At 44.0% G+C, this 17,893-nt stretch overlaps 2 protein-coding genes across 7 annotated transcripts in view; one reads left to right on the forward strand and one right to left on the reverse strand.

The window, feature by feature from the left end:
* Positions 1-922, forward strand: part of ADORA3 (adenosine A3 receptor) — a 13,260-nt gene extending 12,338 nt beyond the window's left edge. Inside the window, exon 8 of the mRNA XM_014534666.1 lies at positions 504-922. Coding sequence (XP_014390152.1) covers positions 504-595 — 92 coding nt within the window. The 3' untranslated portion in view covers positions 596-922. The remainder of the gene's footprint in view (positions 1-503) is intronic.
* Positions 923-4,412: 3,490 nt separating this feature from the next.
* Positions 4,413-17,785, reverse strand: LOC102259265 (chromosome unknown open reading frame, human C1orf162). Of its 6 annotated transcripts, none has more exons than XM_014534626.1 (6): positions 17,678-17,785; positions 9,665-9,712; positions 8,911-8,962; positions 5,505-5,602; positions 5,163-5,212; positions 4,413-4,924 (listed from the first exon to the last, which is right to left on the reverse strand). In XM_014534626.1, exons 2-6 carry the CDS (start codon positions 9,699-9,701, stop codon positions 4,778-4,780), a joined length of 384 nt encoding a protein of 127 aa, XP_014390112.1. In that variant the 5' UTR covers positions 9,702-9,712; positions 17,678-17,785; the 3' UTR covers positions 4,413-4,777. The 6 variants fall into 6 exon arrangements, with proteins under 6 accessions (XP_014390112.1, XP_005860073.1, XP_014390111.1 ...); XM_005860011.2 differs by lacking the exon at positions 17,678-17,785 and adding an exon at positions 12,374-13,265; XM_014534625.1 differs by lacking the exon at positions 17,678-17,785 and adding an exon at positions 12,374-13,265 and having other exon boundaries at positions 8,911-8,968.
* Between the last annotated feature and the right edge of the window lie 108 nt (positions 17,786-17,893).

Raw genomic sequence — 17,893 nt, forward strand, 5'->3', positions numbered from 1 at the left:
GGGGGGGGGGGCAGTGTAGGGAAAATAAACGGGATTAAGAAGCAGCTTTCAAATGGGTAAATGTGACCTCCTCTTACTGCCTGGACCCCTGGAAGCCAATGCAGACAGCCAGGGGCTCAGGGAGGTTCTGCTTCCCGGTGACAAAGGCACCATGAGATGTGACAGAGACAGCACTGTCCCCCTCGTAAGCGGAGGTGTGTGTGGACCAGGGAGGAGGGAGGCCCTGAGACAACCACAGCACAGCTTCCAGGACTGGGCGGCCACTCGCCTGCCCAGCACACAAGCTTTGGGAGGCAGCCTTACTCCTTGATTGAAACGTTTTGTTCCCCCTGGAGGGACTAGAAGCCATGCCTCCTGTCAAAGGGGGCCCCCAGGTGAGGGGGCATAGAAAGGTCACCTTGAGAAGGGTCAGGAGTGGAAGAGGATGGGCCCACCAGCCTCAACCCTAGACCGGGGTCATGAGAGGCGTGGCCTTGAAGCCTTCTGCCTTCCGGCGATTACAGGTAAAGGCCTAACTCGAAGCCAGAAAACCAGGCAAGCTGCTTCTGCGTTCGCCACACCTCTGGTAGGTTCCCTCCTTGGCTCTTCTGCCTGAGCTCTGTGCCCCTCAACTACCCAATCTTTAGGGCTCCCCGTTCCTAACCAGAGAGCAGGAGCTCCATGCAGGGCAGGCTATGTGGACCTTTCCTTTCCAAGTAATAACCAGCTGATTTCAGCCCTGAAAACAAACTGTGCTGTTCAGTCCCCAGGAAGCCCTCATGAGAGAGTTGGTAACTTTGGCTGAAGAAACACTCGGCCTGGGTAGGCAGTAGATCTCAACTCCATTTCTCCTTTTGTTTCCAACAAAGTAAACTACTCTTTGAAGCCCCACCTCGTGTGTCCAGACTTCAAAGGAACTGGCTCAAACTGGACAGATGTGACTTAAGATTTATTTAGCTCATAAGCAAAGTGATGCTCCAATAGAATCACCATGACAACCAGCCACATCTACAGCTAGGTAAGAACAGTGGCCACGCCTGCGCAAGGCTAGTCAGAGAACACCTCAAGATCTTGGTTCTCATGCATTGAGCCGGCTGGAAGCGAAGAGGAGGGGCAGAACCTCAGTCAGGGGCCCAGGAGATCACTTGTATTTTATCTGTGAGCCAATAAATTTCAAACCAGTGTTGACTGAACTCCAAAGTATGACTTCTCCTGGGGTGTCACGGGAAAAATATTTCTGGAAGTTTCTTTTAAAGTATAATATTCCAATTAATTCCTGAATGAATATTATGTGCTGTCCTACCCAAAGAAAGGGAGAGAGATAGGCTAGATCCTTGGTTTTCAGTCTTGGTGAAAGACTGTACGGGAAACTGCTCTTTGAAGACTGAATGGATGCTGGTTTTGGTCAATGAGAAACCAAAATGCAAAAGCTTAAATGAGATATTCATTCAAATCAGGAACACAAGTCAAGGCAGAGGCATCAGCCACTGTAGGTGCAAGTGAGGTTATATTGTCATTAACACCCGAATTACCAAATTAGCTCCCACCAGCATGTCTGCACCCACCTCTTTTAGCTCCCACCTGCGTGTCTGCACCCTCTCTCCCCATGTAGTGTCTCTCCTGCTATTTCAGGGAGTTCCCAGGGTCTCCCCATACTGCTTCTGCTGTCCTCATAAAAACCCTGCTCTTCTGGTCTCTTCCAATAGGGTGCTGGCCAGTCTCAGTGCTCAGGATCCTCAAGTGGCCCTTTGGCCTGAGCAGGGCTAGGACAGGGAGGTTGGCTCGATTCTGCACACACCCTGCACCTTCAGGTCCAGGCTCTCCAAAGTCCTCCATGAACACAGTTCCTTCATCATCATCCGAAAGAAACCCTCTCTCCACAGGGAGGGAACTCAAAGCCAGTCAACAGCCTGAAGAAAAGGGGAGGCGTGTGGATGTCACCCCATTCCTGCATATTCCCTGTTTCCATACAGCCAGTCCCCCTTCCTTCCAGATTCTCAGATCCAACATCAAAGTACTGTCTTATCCCTCAGCCACAAACCAGCCCCGATCCCTCCCCTGTGGCCATGCACCGAACTCACTAGAGGAGCCACTACAAACAGCAATCCAGTCTGGGCTCAGTGAGGACTGCCTACGACAGCAGGCAAGAGAGCAGACAACCACCTTCCACGAAAGACGAAGCCACTCTAGATGTCTTGGGAGAGTTACACTTACCTCCCTGAGGGCCCTACAGGCTTATCTGCTTCCATAATCCAGGGCCTCGTTTCTTCCTTCACCTGCAAAGATTCCCAATCAACAGTCAGTTATTCACTCACTCATCTCACTCTCCAGCAAGGCTAGTTGCACATCACTCTTCATGACAGGGAGACAAAAAAAAAACCCCACAAGACTTTGAAAACAGAGCTCTGCTGTTAAAAATGGGAAGCTTCATGAAAACAGAGGGAAAACAATGAATCTGATATTTCACATACACGTGGCTAAGGAACTGGCTCTGAACCGAGAAGCTGATGTGGCTTCTAGCTTCGGGGCGGGTAGAATTGTTTGATGTCCTCCTAGCATTTGGGAACCTTTGAAAATGAATGAGGCCCAGCCGGCGTGGCTCAGTGGTGGTGTGGCTCAGTGGCTGAGCGTCAACCCATGAGCCAGGAGGTCATGGTTCGATTCCCGGTCAGGGCACATGCCCCGATTGTGGGCTTGATCCCAGCGTGCAGGAGGAAGCCATTCAATGATTCTCTCTCATTATTGGTGTTTCTCTCTCTCTCTCTCTCCCTCCCTCCCTCCCTCCCTCTCTCCCTCCCTCCCTTCCTCTCTGAAATTAATAAAAATATTTTTTTAAAAAGAGAAGTAAAAAGTTAATCTTTAAAAAAAGTAAAGGAAGTGAATGAGGCCTCCTTGTGGGGGGAGAACTGGTGGCGCTCTGCTGCCCTCGTGGGGCTGCCTGCTCTGCTGTGCACAGGCCTCTTCTCAAGCCTGCATCCCTAACGTGTCTTTCTCCTGGACCTGTCAGCTCCCTCGATCAAACCCCAATTCCACTGTCTCCTCAAAAGCCAGCTGTCAGGAGCAGCTGCTCTGTCTCAGAAAAATCACGCTCTCCTGCCCATGTGGCCTGCCCCCTTACCTGTCTGGTTTCTCTGCCCCTCTTCGTGCTGGGGCAGCGGGCAGTGCAGGCCAGATGCAGGAATCAGAAGTCAGAGGATCTGGTTTCCATTTTGCTCTGCCACACGTTGGGTAGATTATGTCAGCTCTATGAACTTTAATTTTCTTACATTGATTTTTAAAAACATTATTTGACATATTTTTAAAAGAGGTTTGTGGAGGAGGCTCCCCACTCCCCACTCCTGCTTCCTTCCCTGTGCACTGAGCCCCATTGGGGTGACACCCCACAGCGACGCCCCGTTGGAGGCACAGTGTGGGAAACTGGAGGCAGAACTGGGCGTACCTACTCTGTGCTTCCTCTTTCTTTTTTAATCTTTGGGTGCAGCTTACAAAGAGCACGCGACCTGAAGCTCATGGGGTTAGCCGGCACCGGTTTGGGTGGGAGGGACCTGCCTCGGTGCAGCTCTATCCCCACAGGGCTCACTGGTCTGAAGCCCACTGTCTGCAGCTCCAGGACACGCTGTCCTTTCCAGTGTGGACTCTGTAATAAAGATGGTACTTTGTTCTCTGTCTGCCGAGTCCTCTTCTCTCTCAGTTGGTTCAGAGTTCAGGTGGGGAAATGAGCACTGGGGATCAGGCCCCTGAAGATGCTCAACAGGTAAAGGAAGAATGTTAAAAGTTACAAAAGGTCCTGGCTGGTTTGGCTCAGTGGATAGAGCGTCAGCCTGTGGATGGAAGGGTCCCGGGTTCAATTCCAGTTAAGGACACATGCCCAGGTTGTGACTCGATCCCCAGTGGGGGGCATGCAGGAGGCAGCCAATCAATGATCTCTCTCATCATTGATGTTTCTCTCTCTCTCTCTCCCTCTCCCTTCCTCTCTGAAATCAATACAAATATATTTTTTGAAAAGTTACAAAAGGCATTTAAGGGAAAGCCTATGTCCTTCCATGCACCCCTCAGTCCCTCAGTTATCAGGGGTGATCACTAAGACCAGTTAACAGTGTTTCCTTCTGGGGAAAAACTAAATATCGGATGTCCCAAAAAATGCATATACACACTTTGAATAATTATAAAGGCAGTGTTCATTAAAATATTTCATTTTCAAAACTGAGCTATCAGCTATTGAAGTGAGTATACGTTTTTTTGGGATACCCTGAATATAGTATACAAACACAGGTGTGCACACACACACACACACACACACACAGGTATTTTCCACATGAATCAAGAATATGCAGAATTGTGTTCAACTGTGTGCCTTTTCCTTTAACATCACTTGGAGATCTTTTGGCCCTGATATCTGGAGGTAACAGGGACACATGATGAAGGAGCCAACATCACAGAGGGTTTGCTTTTATTTGTAATTCTTGTTAGATTGTTAGGTTGGTTGACTCTTCCCAAGTTGATCAGTGACACTGAGTGAACACTCTTGGTGCACTGAGCTTGTAGCACACACTTTGGAAGAGGACGAAGGGGGGCAGTCTCGGTCCTCCGGGGAATTCCATTTTATTAGTCCAAGTGGGAGATACAGGAATAAGACTGACCCTGGTCACAAAACTGATAGCCAAGGTTGCCAGATCACACCCAAACAACTCCATCTGCAGTTTCACCCAGATTGTGGTCCAAATTTTCTATAAAGGAAAAGCGATGTATGAAGATGCAGCTGACGTGAGAGGAACTGGATTCAAGCCTTATTGGACACTCAGGATGAGTCTGCCAATTTAATCTGAGCATAGATAACGGAGTTCAAGTCTGCAGAATGGTTTGCAATCAAGTCGTCTCTCTTTTCTTTTGAGGTTTTGAGAGCCATGCTGGCAGAGGTAAGTGCCTCCTCCGGGTTGGATGACAACTACAGAGGAAGAAGGAGGAGGAATGAGCGAGTTCAATTTGGAGGAATGTGTCTCTTCAGAAGCAACTTGAAAGCTTCAGTCAGAGAAGACCCAAAAAGACCAGAAGAACCCTTCAAAGAATCACTGCCCAGCATCCAGAAAGCAATACTACTGTTTAGTGGATAAGCCATAGAGCATAGAGGGAAATTCCAATGGCAGCAGGTCTCCAGTGTCATGGAAACAGCGTGGTCATCTTACCTTGGCAAGAGAATCTGAGTGAGGATCCAGAGCGTGGGGACTTGAGTGATCTGCCATAAGTGCCAGGAAAAAAGGGGACAAATCTCACCAATGGGGTCTGGAGGAATTAGAAGCCTCTCCCTTTGGTCTTGGGTGAAGGGGTGTGCTGGGAGGGAGGTGGTGCAGGTGGGAAAGGTGGAGGGTCTGGAGGGCAGCTGAGAAGTGGAGGAATTCAAATCTGTGGTCTGCAGAAAAGGTGGGCTGAGCAGGTTTTATCCCCTTCTTTCCATTAGCCATTCAAGGCTAATTCTATTCTCAACAGCAGAGAAAGAACTGCTGCCCCATCTCTCGGAGGCCACTCACATTTTCGGTAGCTCTTTATGATGAAGAAGACAAGGGCCACCAGCAGCAATGTCAGTAGACTTCCAGCAAGAAAGGCTAAGGCCAAATGAAGTTCTTTGCTGTTGTGGCAAAAAGAGGGAGCAGATGACCTTCTGGGCTTTTTGAAGGCCCTTCCTAAAGATCAGAGTGTAACCTTTTCCTTCTATGGTAAGCCTCTAAAATAGCTTTCACGCTTCCTACTGCTTTTCAACTTTTTGGTTTTGGGTTTCAGATCCATTTGAAAGCCTCAATGAAAGCTGTGAACTCTCTTTCCCTCAAAAAATAATCATAGTTCTAAAACTATTCCAAAAAATTGAAGAGGAGAAAAAGCTCCCAAACTCATTTTATAAGGCCACCATTACCCTGGTACCAAAACCAGACAAAGACACTACCTCCCCCGCCCCCCCCCCAAAAAAAAAGAAAAGAAAACTATACTATAGGCCATGAACAAAGATGTAAAAATCCTCAACAAAATATTAGTAAACCGAATTCAGCAATACATTAAAAAGATCATATATTATGGTCAAGTGGGATTTATTCCTGGGATGCAAGGCTGGTTCAATATACACAAATTAATTAATGTAACACACCACAGAAACAAAATGAAAAAAAAACACATACGATTATATCAGATAGATGCAGAAAAAGCATTGGACAAAATCCAACATCCATTTATGATAAATACTCTTAGCAAAGTGAGGATAGAGGGAACATAGTTCAACATCATAAAGGCCATATATGACAAACCCACAACTAACATCATACTCCATGGAGAAAGCTAAAAGCTTTTTCTCTAAGATAGAAACAAGACAAGAACATCCACTTTCATCAGTTTCATTTAACATAGCATTGGAAGTCCTAGCCACAACAATCAGACAAGAAAAAGAAATAAAAGGCATCTGAATTGGAAAGGAAGAAGCAAAAGTGTCTTTATTTGCAAATGACATGATACTATACATATAGAGAACCCTAAAAAGTCCACCCAAAAGCTATTAGAATAAATGAACTCAGTAAATAGCAGGATACAAAATTAATAACCAGAAATTGGCTGCATTTTTAATACATCAATAACAAACTATCAGAAAGAGAAATTAAGAAAACAATCCCATTTACAATTGCATCAGCAAGAATGAAATACCTAGGAATAACTTCAACTAAGGAGGCAAAAGACCTGTACTCAAAAACTATAAGACATTGAAGCAAGCAACTGAAGAAGACACAAATAATGAAAGGCTATATATACTGTACTCGTGTACAGGAAGCATTAGCATTGTTAAAATGCCCATGCTACCTAAAGCAATCTACGGGTTTTAATGCAATCTCTATAAAACTATCAGCAGCATTTTTCACATAACTAGAACAAATAATCCTTAAATTTATATGGAACCATAAAAGACCCTGAATAGCCAAAGCCATCTTGAGAAAGAAGAACAAAGTTAGAGGTATCACGCTAATATCAAACTATACCACAAGGCTATAGTAATTAAAACAGCATGATACAAGCATCAAAAGAGACACACAGATCAATGGAGCAGAATAGAGTACCCAGAAATAAGCCCATGCCTGTTAGGATGAACTACCCCTAATCTCTCCTACGTGGACATGTTTTCTGAAATATGTATTATTATAAGCCTTTCCCCATAGCTTGGGGCAGATGGCTGGTGCCTGCAGAAGCAAGATAAGAAGTCCTCTCCCTCCTACTGACCTGTGCACTCTCCTCCCTTGACCAACTCCTGCCCTCCCCACTGCTTGACCAACGTGTGCACCCACATCCTGACCCTATTTTTGCATACTTCTACCATATATAAGAGAACATAACCACCCCCTCGGGGCTGACGCTGACACACTGGTCTCAGCCAGCTGCGAGAGAATGTAATAAAATTTCTTAAACCCTCACAACATCTTTGGCCCGCCTCCTTTCGGTGCGGACCAAACAATGCCTATGTGATCAATTAATCTCTGACAAAGGATGAAAGAATATACGGTTGGGTAAAGACAATCTCTTCAATAAACAGTGTTAGGAAAACTGGACAGACACATGCAAAAGAATGAAACTGGACCACCATATACAATAATAAACAAAAAATGGATTAAATACTTAAAAGTAAGACCTGAAATCATAAAACTCCTAAAAGAAAACATAGGCAATAAAATCTCTGACATTGCTCTTGATAATTATACCTTTTTGTATATTTCTTCTTGGGCAAGGGAAACAACAACAACAGCAAAACCAGACACATCAAACTAAAAAGTTTTTGCACAGTGAAGGAAACCATCAAAAATAAAAGCAAAAAGACAACATTCTGAATGGAAGAAGATATTTGCCAATGATACATTCAATAATATCCAAAATATATAAGCAACTCATATAACAACACCAAGAAAATAAACCGATAAAAAATGGGCAGAGGACCTGAGTAGACATTTCTCCAAAGAGGACATACAGGTGGCCAATAGACATGAAAGTATACTCAACACCAGGGAAATGCAAATTAAAACCACACTGATATATCACCTCACACCTGTCAGAATGGCTATCATCAATAAATCAATAAATAAGTGTTGGCGAGGATGTGGAGAAAAGGGAACTCTCGTGCACTGTTGGTGGGGTTGTAAATTGGTGCAGCCATATGTAAAACAGTATGGAGGTTCCTAAAGAAATAAAAAATGGAATTGCCTTATGACCCAGTGATTCTACTTTTAGGTAGAATTTGAAGGAATCCAAAACACTAATTATAAAGACATATGTACCCCTATGTTCACTGCAGCATTATTTACAATAGCCAAGATATGGAAACAACCTAAGTGTCCATCAACAGACAAACGAATAAAGAAGATGTGATATATATCTTGGAATATTAGCCATAAAAAAGAATGAAATCTTGCCATTTGTGACAACATGGATGAATCTAGAAGGTATTATGCTAAGTGAAATAAATCAGAGAGAAAAAAATAGCATATGATTTCACTTATATGTGGAATCTAAAAAGCAAAATAAAACAAAAACAAACTCATAGATACAGAGAAAAAATCGAGTTACCAGACGGGAGGGGGGATTGACAGGATATGTTATAAGTTATACACATGTCGAATCATTATGTTGTACACCTAAAACTAACAGAATATGCTATGTCAACTGTAATTTTAAAAAATGTTCATAGGTGGCCCCACATAACAAATTTTATTTATAAACTTAAAGGATTCACGGATCTCTTGAGGCTTGGGGGGGGGGCCCTAGGTAAGAGGATAAAAAATGGATTTAGTTTTTCTATTGTCTCTGGCCCCTTCTCCTCAGATGTCCCGTCCCAAGCCCATAACGCAAAGCTGTCAACACAAAATCAAGCGCCATGTAGTATAAGAGGAAGTGGGTGGGAGAATGCTCACTTACTCGGAAGGGCAGGGTGCAGGGGTAATTCTTGGAGCTGTTGTGGTGTGGATTCCTTTGTCAATGAGAGAACATGAAGGGGGTTAATGTATCTGCCACTTATCCTCACCTAGGCTTACATGCCCCCAGGTGCCCCGCCCTACCCAAGTAACCCGTGGAGATTAATGACAGGGACTACAACTCCGCAAACGGAGAGAACATCCTGCCTTAGGTCCTGAGTGCTTTAACATGGAAATTAGAACTGGAACTTAAAAAACCATCAGCTACACAAATGAAAGAAAAGCCTAGCGTATGTCCCTTAGATAAACCCATAGCTCCCTTTGATAAACAAAAACCTCCTATGTTTCCCAGATTTAAGCAGAGAATCCTAGAACTAGTGTTTCCCAAGGTCCTTGGCACCCACTGCCTTTTTTTTTTTTTCATTTGTTTGCAGTGAAGCCAAAGGCAGCCACGGTGAGTTTTCCCAATCCCTACACCACAAATGGGGTGGGTAGTGAGGGAAGTCAACTAGATTCCCACAAACTACCCAGCTGGTCTAATCCCAAGCAGAGAGACACCCTGTACTCAAATCTAGAGGATCAGACAGTTCTCTCTGGTTCCCCGTTTCACTCTCCCCGGTGTGACTGCATCATGGTGAATTCTGATCCTTCCAACCTCAGAAACGTTGTCCCATTACAGCCCTCCAGCGCACCTTCCAATTATTCCAGTTCACTTAACCAGGCAGTGAGGCAGGTAATGGTTTCTGTCCTGAACTTACCAGTGTTGGGATCGTTTTTGGATTGACCTCCTCCCATTCTGTCTTCCCCTGAAATAAAGAAGGAACCTCTGAGAGAGCCTGGAAAGAAGAGGCAGTGGACGGGTCAACCGGGACCTCGACATAGGAGCAGTAACAAGGAGAGGCAGGTCGTGACGAGTGTTCTAGTGAGGTCAGTGATCACAGACTTTATGTGGTGTGGTTGCCACAGCTTCGCAGTCAGTCCTCAGCTTTGCAAGTCCAGGAATTTGATCTTATCAGGGCACCTAGAATTGACTGGTTACACAAGAACTTCCACCAACCAACTCAGAGGAGAGTGACGTATAAACTGAAATAAGGAGCATGTTGGTATAATGAGCAGCACTGTATCAGAACATGTAAGAAAGCCAATAAAAACCATAATTTTGCTTGGTAAGCATTGAATTGAAGTAGGATGGGAGATGAAAGGATATTTTCAACTGATTATCATCTAGGTCTGATGCATCTGCCTCCCTCTCCCATGCAGTATTGAGTGAACTTTTACAAATTTTTGTTGCTGGAGGTCCTTCCTCTAGGTTCTATCAGACACTTCTGTTCACATATCGTCTTTTCGAGTGAAAACATTCTCATCTAGGCTATGGTTCTATTTGTTATATATCAAGCTTTCTATATTTTCCCTCTATTTTTTATGTATTTGTACCAAAAAGTATAAAGCACCAAAAAGCAGAAGTCATCTAAACTCTTACTACCCATAGTTTAATATTTTAGGGTATTTCCTTTTTTTTTGTATTGCATAAACTCTAAATGTAGTTTTTCACTTTTTTCCAGTTTTATTGAGATATAATTGAAATATCATTGTATTAGTTTAAGGTATACCAATTAATGACTTGATATACATATATATTGCAAAATGATTACAATGACTTTAGTTAACATCCATCATCTCACAGTTACACTTTTTTTTTATGATAAAAATGTTTAAGATCTACTCTCTTAGCAATTTTAAAATGTGCAATACAGTATTATTAACTACTAGAGGTCTGGTGCACAAGATTTGTGCACTCGGGGCGGGGGAGGAGGGTTGGTCCCTCAGCCTGGTCTATGCCCCCTCACAGTCCGGGAGCCCTCGGGGGATATCCGACTGAGGGCTTTGGCCCACTCCCCCGGACATCCTTAGCACTGCTGTGGAGGCAGGAGAGGCTCCTGCCACCACTGTTGCGCTCACCAGCCGTAAGCCTGGCTCCTGCCTTGTGTCTGCCCACTAGTGGTCAGTGCGCATCATAGCAACCGGTCATTCCACCATTCGGTCGATTTGCATATTAGCCTTTTATTATTTAAGATAATCACCATGCTGTTCCCAGATCTTATTTATCTTATAACTGGAAGTCTGTATCTTTGACCATCTTCACCAATTTTCCCCACACCCCCTTCTGTCTCTGGTATCTGTTCTCTGTGTCTATGAGTTTGATTTTTAAAGATCCCACTATAAGTGAGATCAGAGTGTTTGCCATGCATGTTTTAAAAGGCTAGTTGAGATATTTCTTCATATATCCTTTAAAAATACACCCACAAACTAAGCTTTTTATCATAGACATTCTCCCATGCCACTACAAACTTTCTCTAAGTATTTTTCATGGTGATAGATCTTTCTGTTACAGCTGTGTATTATAGCTTGTTTAACCAGTTCCCTGTTTATTATTTACATGTTATTATTTTATCATAAAACAGTTCTAGGAGGCCACAATTTTATTTCATATTTAAGTAAACCCATGCTAAGTATTTTTGGCTTTGGTATATCTATTGTGTTTTAAGGTAATTTAGACAACAAATGCCACTAGTTATTTGTTCAGCTCTCAAAAGTGAATCCATTTCCAAGGTCTGGGGCATGGGGGAGGGTTGGAAGCAGGACCTCACTGCCAGGGACGAGTAGCAACAGCAACATTCTATCAAGTACCTCACAATCCGACCAGATGTTTTTAGATCGTGCATGTAGAACAGTGAGAAAGGCCACAGGGAAACTGGGTGAGAGAACTCTGAGCTGGGAGAACCGGATGCTTTCCACAAACAGCAGAATCAGCAGTGGAAACTATCTTCTTAGCACTTTTTTTGTTCCTGTTTTCATTAAAAGTCAATGATGTTCTTTGTCAAGCACGATAAAATATTTAGATAGCATTTTAAATATATTGAAATACATGTTTATGCTCAGTAAACAGAGTAGGAACTAATCCTATGAACTTATACTAGACCTTACCCCTGGGAAAGGAAGAGAAGAGCATGGCAAGTTTCTGTACAATCTTAACCTTTACATCAGTGGCTCTGAATCTGCAACTGCCCCAAAGAAATGTTACCACAGCCACCTGGACAAAAAGATGGGCCATCCGACCCTGAAAGACCAAACATCACACAAAACCACAGGGCCACAGTCACTTACAGATCCAGGTTGAGAAAAGAAACAAACACATGTCCCTTTAAAAACACTCACATATTCACAGAAGCATGAATGAAAATAGAAACGATGCCATACATACCTTTTCACATTTTGTCAGGCATCAGAATCTTCCAGATTGCCATTAAATTAACCAACTCAATGCAAACATTCAAATATAACCCTTCCCCCAACAAATAAAGTTGGAAAGAAAAAGAAATGATAGAAACCATTAACAATGAGAGGACATTTTTCTTTGGTGAGCAATTATTCTGTGTAGAATAAAAACTTGGGATAAACGCATTTACCTTGAAAGGAAAAGTCCAGTCACGAAATGCCCCGTCTAAAACTGAACTTTTGCTTCCGTGGCTACTCCTATTTTTTCAGAAATGACGAAATAATGACTGCCACTGTCAAGCTTGGTCTTGCAAATCAACTAAACCTGAGGACAGACTTCCTCTTTGAGGCCAACACTGTATTTTTTATCCCATAAGCAGAAAACTTCTTTTGTATCTTTGGACACTTGAATGTCAGAGCACAAGGGATAAGACAAGTTTATTTCTAATTAAGGACACGTGGAGCAACCACATGGCGGATACTATGGGGGTCACAGCAGTATGACATGACCACTGTGTCATTTATTCTAACCAATAAAAGAAACTGAACTATCATGTTAGAGTTAAGTGCCCCCTGTGCAGACTGTGTGTTAAGAGCACGGAGAGCCCTTCAAAGAGAAGGCAAATCATTTATAAACATCCATTCATAAAACAGCATCAATAAATATACTAAGTAATTATGATGGGTCGTACAGTGGGCTGGGTGTGGTGGGTAATTCTGAGAGCAAGGCAGAGAAGTTCCTCATGGAGCTACCATCTGATTGGAACATGTGCTAAATGGGTGAAGGGATCATCCTGGGGCGAGTTAAGGGCCATGATTAAAAGCAGCAGAATGCCATGCTCTCGAGTAAATGAGAGGATGTCTTTAGAGAGCATGGGTGATCGGAAGGCCTGTGCAAGGAGCAGGCAAGTAGGGTGAGAACCAGAGGACAGGACAGATGTGGCCAGGCAGCGAGGCCTGGGAAGCCAAAGGGCAGGGGAACTCAATGAGGGAGGAGCTAACAGAGCTGGGAGTCAGGCTAGGGCCAGTGGTCGGCAAACTCATTAGTCAACAGAGCCAAATATCAACAGTACTTCTTCAAAATAGACTTTCCCAGGCCGAAAACTGACTTCTGCGCATGGGCCACAAAGTTTCAATTGCACTGTACCCGCGCCCGCACGTGGTATTTTGTGGAAGAGCCACACTCAAGGGGCCAAAGAGCCGCATGTGGCTCGTGAACCGCAGTTTGCCAACCACGGGCGCTAGGCTATATGCCCACACTTGGGGCTGGGCCTGGGGCACAGGTGGGGTTTGAATGGAGGGAGGAGGGAGAAACAGTGTGAGGAGTGCCTCAGGCCCAGTGATGGATTTCTGAGATATCAGTGTGGGTTAAGGGTGGGGCATTTGTAATAGGTGGGAAGTAAGAAACAGTTCCAAAGGTGGACTTCAGCCAGATTGTGGAGGTCTTTCCATCCAAGCAAGAAATATTAAGTGTTAATAAGCAACCATGAACGGTTTTTGAATTGGGATATAATAAACATGGCCTTTAAGGAAGGTTCTACCACATCACACAGGATAAAGTGTGGGAAGAGGAAGAGAGGAGGAAATAAGCCAGGAGAGTTGAGCAGTATTTTAGGTATTTAATAAAGGCACGAGCAGAACCCACTGGAAACCTGCTATAAGATGGGAAGTTATAGACTTGGGACATGGATCCGGGAATGAAACAGCAGGATGAGTCAATGACTACGCCAAGTTTTTGAATCTCAGTGGCTGAGAGAATTCATTTTTTCATCCACTCCGCAGTGAACAATTATTTTGTGCCATGTATGAGCCTAAGTTCTGAGGATACCGTGGTGAGCAAAAAACGGCCTTTCCTGCCTTCATGGAACTCTCAGACTAGGAGGCTGTGACCAGAGGAATGGTAGCAATCCCATGGGCTGTGAAGGCCCCTCCGGCTGTGTATGCCTGTGACACAAGGAACCTGGGCGGGCTTCCTGGAGAAACTCAAGCCAAATCTGAGGTGTGAGTTGGAGTTTCACTAGACCAAGAGCTGGGGGGGGTCGGGGGAGAAGATCACAGGGAACTGAATGTTAAAATTCAAAAGCCCTGTGTCAAAAAGGTGGATAGAAAGTCCAAGCAAACAACAAACAAACAAACAAACGTATGTGAGGGCAGCTTTTCAAGCATAATGCAGGCTGTGTGAGATGTGGAGCTGGAGGGGATGAAGCTGAAGAGGGAGGCGGAGCCAGTTCCCTCAGAGCTTCTGTCTTCATTTTAAGAGAAGCGGGTTTATCTATACTAAAGGCATTTAAACAAGGGTGACACAATCAAACCTGCAGTCTGAAAGAACCCCTGAAAATAAAGGAGAGCAGGTTGGAAAGCAGTCAGAACACATAGGAAAGCCCGGCTGAGAGGTTACTGCCATGACCCAGTTGAGGGATAATAGCTTGGACCAGCAGTAGAGCGATGAAGCGATATAAATTCATCTGAGAGGCATTTAGGAGAGGAAGATAACATCAATGACTGTGATCAAAGATGTCACCAAAGGGCAGGAGGAGGAAGAGGAGCCAGAGGAGGAGACAGCAGCAACTCAGTATTTAGAGGATTCATGAATTAATCAGACATTTACTGAGCACCTACTACGACCCAAACACAGCGCTATGTTCTGGAGTACGTAAGCATAATGAGTGCTTTAGATGCAATGTTGGGCATCTCTACAGTGTGAAGTGGAATCCAAAAGAGAAAGGGCTCAGGTTACCCAGTGAGGAGGGAGAGTGGGTGTTAAGAAAAGCATTGTGGAGATGATGTTTGAATTGCATCTTGAAAGAGGAGTCACATTTTCTAGGAGGAAGCGCATTCTAGGCAGAGGGACAGCCTGTCACGTTCAGGGAAATGCAAATATTCCCCCATCATGGATGCTGTGGGGTATGAGGGTGGGGTGGGGATGGGGAATGGGAGAGGAAAGAAAGGCTGGAGGGCAAGACTATGCGAGGGAGGAGCCGAAACAAACTTGACCTTAAAGGCAATGGAGAGACTGCTGAAAAGGAGTAACAATATCACATTTGGGCTCAGGCAAGAGATAGGACTGGTGAGGGCCAGGTAGTGGATCCTTTAGTGCTGCAGATTCCACATGAGAAACGGGGATGATCACTCAGGCGGCCTTTCACGATCTCCTACACCACAGTAAGTTCACTTATGGAGCTCCTTTCACACCTCCCCCACCCCCGCCCCAGCTTTAACATTAGGAACACATATTGTTCAATGCCTACACTGTAAGATCAGTGGACAAAAACTATACTTGTCCTACTAACCCTAGTTCTGAGCAGTGCCTGACACTGTGGGCTTTTCCTAAATGACTGCTGAATGAGTTTCCTGTTTCCTCACTGAAAAGCTTCATTCTTTCAAGGTCCACCCTTACCTTGCTAGTTTCAGTGGAAGAAGTCCACCTTCTGTTGAAGGCCAATTCCTCCACTTGTCATCTGAGTATCGCTTCCCACTCAGGGACTTGACTTCTATCATCCCTCTGCAATCTTTTCAGACTTTCCTTCTATGGCCTTTTCTTCACAGCTATTATTTGTTCCAGCCTGTCTCAGCTTCCAACATTCCTCTGAGCCCACCTATGGCTCCCTTTAGTTACTGTCTACTGGGGTGAGTAGTGCTCTGGATATTATGCTACATAGATCTATTTCCCCACTGCCTTCTAATCCTCCAACACCACTATCACCTATCTTCTGTCCCTGCCATTCAACCAAAGCTACTCTAAGGAGGGCCACCAAAGACTCCAAGCTATTACCTCTATGGGCAATGATTTCAGAGAGGAAGGGAGAGGGAGAGAGACTGAAACATCAATGATGAGAATCATTGATCGGCTGCATCCTGCACGTCCCACACTGGGAATCTAGCCTGCAATCAGGCACGTGCCCTGACCAGAATCAAACTGCAATCTCCAGGTTCATTGGTTGATGCTTAACCACTGAGCAACGCCGGCGGCTGGGCTCTGGGCACTTTCAATCCTCTTAACCTCCTGGAGAAATTGGCTCTTCCTATATGAAACTCTCCAGTCTGTTGACTTCATGGCCCTACCCTCTCCTGGTTTTCCTCCAATGACTCCCTCTTTTGCAGAATCCTCTTTCTCTGCATTTCCTCTAACACATGTTCTTTCGTGGCTCTATACTTAGCCCTATTTTCTTTTCTGAAACAGACGTCCTCCTATATTCCAAATCACAGTAAACAGTGCCTCCTTTTCTTCTCTCAAGCAAGTAAACCGTGACTCAACTTAATTCATTCCTTCTCCCATAGTCTCCCTGCTCAAGTCCTACTAATGTTGCCTCTAGTATTTCTCACTAATTCCTCTTTCCATCCACATTGCTAAGGCCTATAGTTGAGGTCTTCAATGTCTTTTAGTTAGAATGAGCCAACATCCTCTTTCTAAACCGCCCTCTAGTTGGTACTGATTGTTCTGAAACAAGAATCTAGTCATCATTTCCCTGCTGGAGACTTTCATTGGCTTCCCTGTCCTCAGAACAAAATCTAACTTCTAAGCATAGAATTTAGGGACTCAAATATAATTCCTATTTATGTTTCACTCTTAACTTATTGAGTTGAAAAAATGTTACTCTCCTCCAGTGGCTTCTCTACAATCAGCTGCTGCGCCACCTTGCTGGATTCCAATCCTAACTTCCTTTCAATGCCAGCCTAGACATTTCTTTTCCAACCTGTTGCTTTTCTGTTCTCCATGTTTTACTAAATGCTTTCATTGACTTCTTAGGACTAGAATTTTTGCTTTAAGTTTTACTCATTCAGGTTAACATTTGACAGGATAGTTGTGGTGGTTCATAACATGTCGATTTGGTTAGACTGAACTATACTTTCCAAAATTCTCTTCCTTGAATATTCTAGTAAGAGTGAGCCGCAAGAGATTCTTGAGCAAGTTTAGAGGGCGGATGTGAGGTGTCTATTTTGTAGCCCATATATGTTGTCATCTGTTGGTTCACCAGTTCATTGCAGCCGGGCCTGCAACTTCCCAATCTTTCCCTGGATCATCCTTCAGCTTCTCCAACCTTTGGACTACGTCTGTGTGATGAAGGGCCTGGGGTTTTGTAGGACAATCTTACCATCAAGGTCAGAGGTAATAAAACTGATGGTTTCAGTGTATACTTGTGATTTACACACTTTCCTACCCTCTCCGAATTTATATCCATCTTCCCTTCTTAACTGCCTGTTCTGTGAACTTCAAGATCCTGCATTAGAAACAAAGATAAGAGACTGCTTTAACCAGCTCACCGACAGCATCAAGTCAAATCCCTTATATCAATCTGATTTCTAGAGTAAATGAATATATTAGCCATCGATAAATATTGATCCAAACACTTTTACATAAGTTAAAATCATAGGAAGTCAAGAAAATAGCAATTACTCATATGATACATATTTTCAAATATTTCCTATTATGTAAGTTGCCCATTGTGTACAAGTAAAACTTCATGTAAACATGAAAGAATTAAATGCAGACAAACCTATGGAAGGACAGAACTTTCTGATTTATCTGCTGGATTCTTTTTTTGTTTGTTTGTTAATCCTCACCTGAGGGTATTTTTCCATCGATTTTCAGGGAGAGCGAAAGAGGGAAAGACAGAGAAAAACATCAATGTAAGAGAAACACATCAATTGGTTGTCTCCTGCATGAGCCCTGACCAGGGCCCGGGCCCGGGAGAAGTCTGCAACCAACGGGT

This window comes from Myotis brandtii, unplaced genomic scaffold, assembly GCF_000412655.1.
Source record: "Myotis brandtii unplaced genomic scaffold, ASM41265v1 scaffold131, whole genome shotgun sequence".
Taxonomy (NCBI): Eukaryota; Metazoa; Chordata; class Mammalia; order Chiroptera; family Vespertilionidae; genus Myotis; species Myotis brandtii.

Excerpts from the sequence above, each read along its gene's own strand:
- LOC102259265 (XM_014534623.1), bottom strand. The coding sequence starts at position 9,786 with ATGTCGAGGTCCCGGTTGACCCGTCCACTGCCTCTTCTTTCCAGGCTC. Across the intron at positions 5,603-9,664 it reads CAAAAACGATCCCAACACTG|CAAAGAACTTCATTTGGCCT; the intron begins GTAAGTTCAGGA and ends TTGCCACAACAG. Across the intron at positions 4,925-5,162 it reads ACTCAGATTCTCTTGCCAAG|TTGTCATCCAACCCGGAGGA; the intron begins GTAAGATGACCA and ends CTTCCTCTGTAG.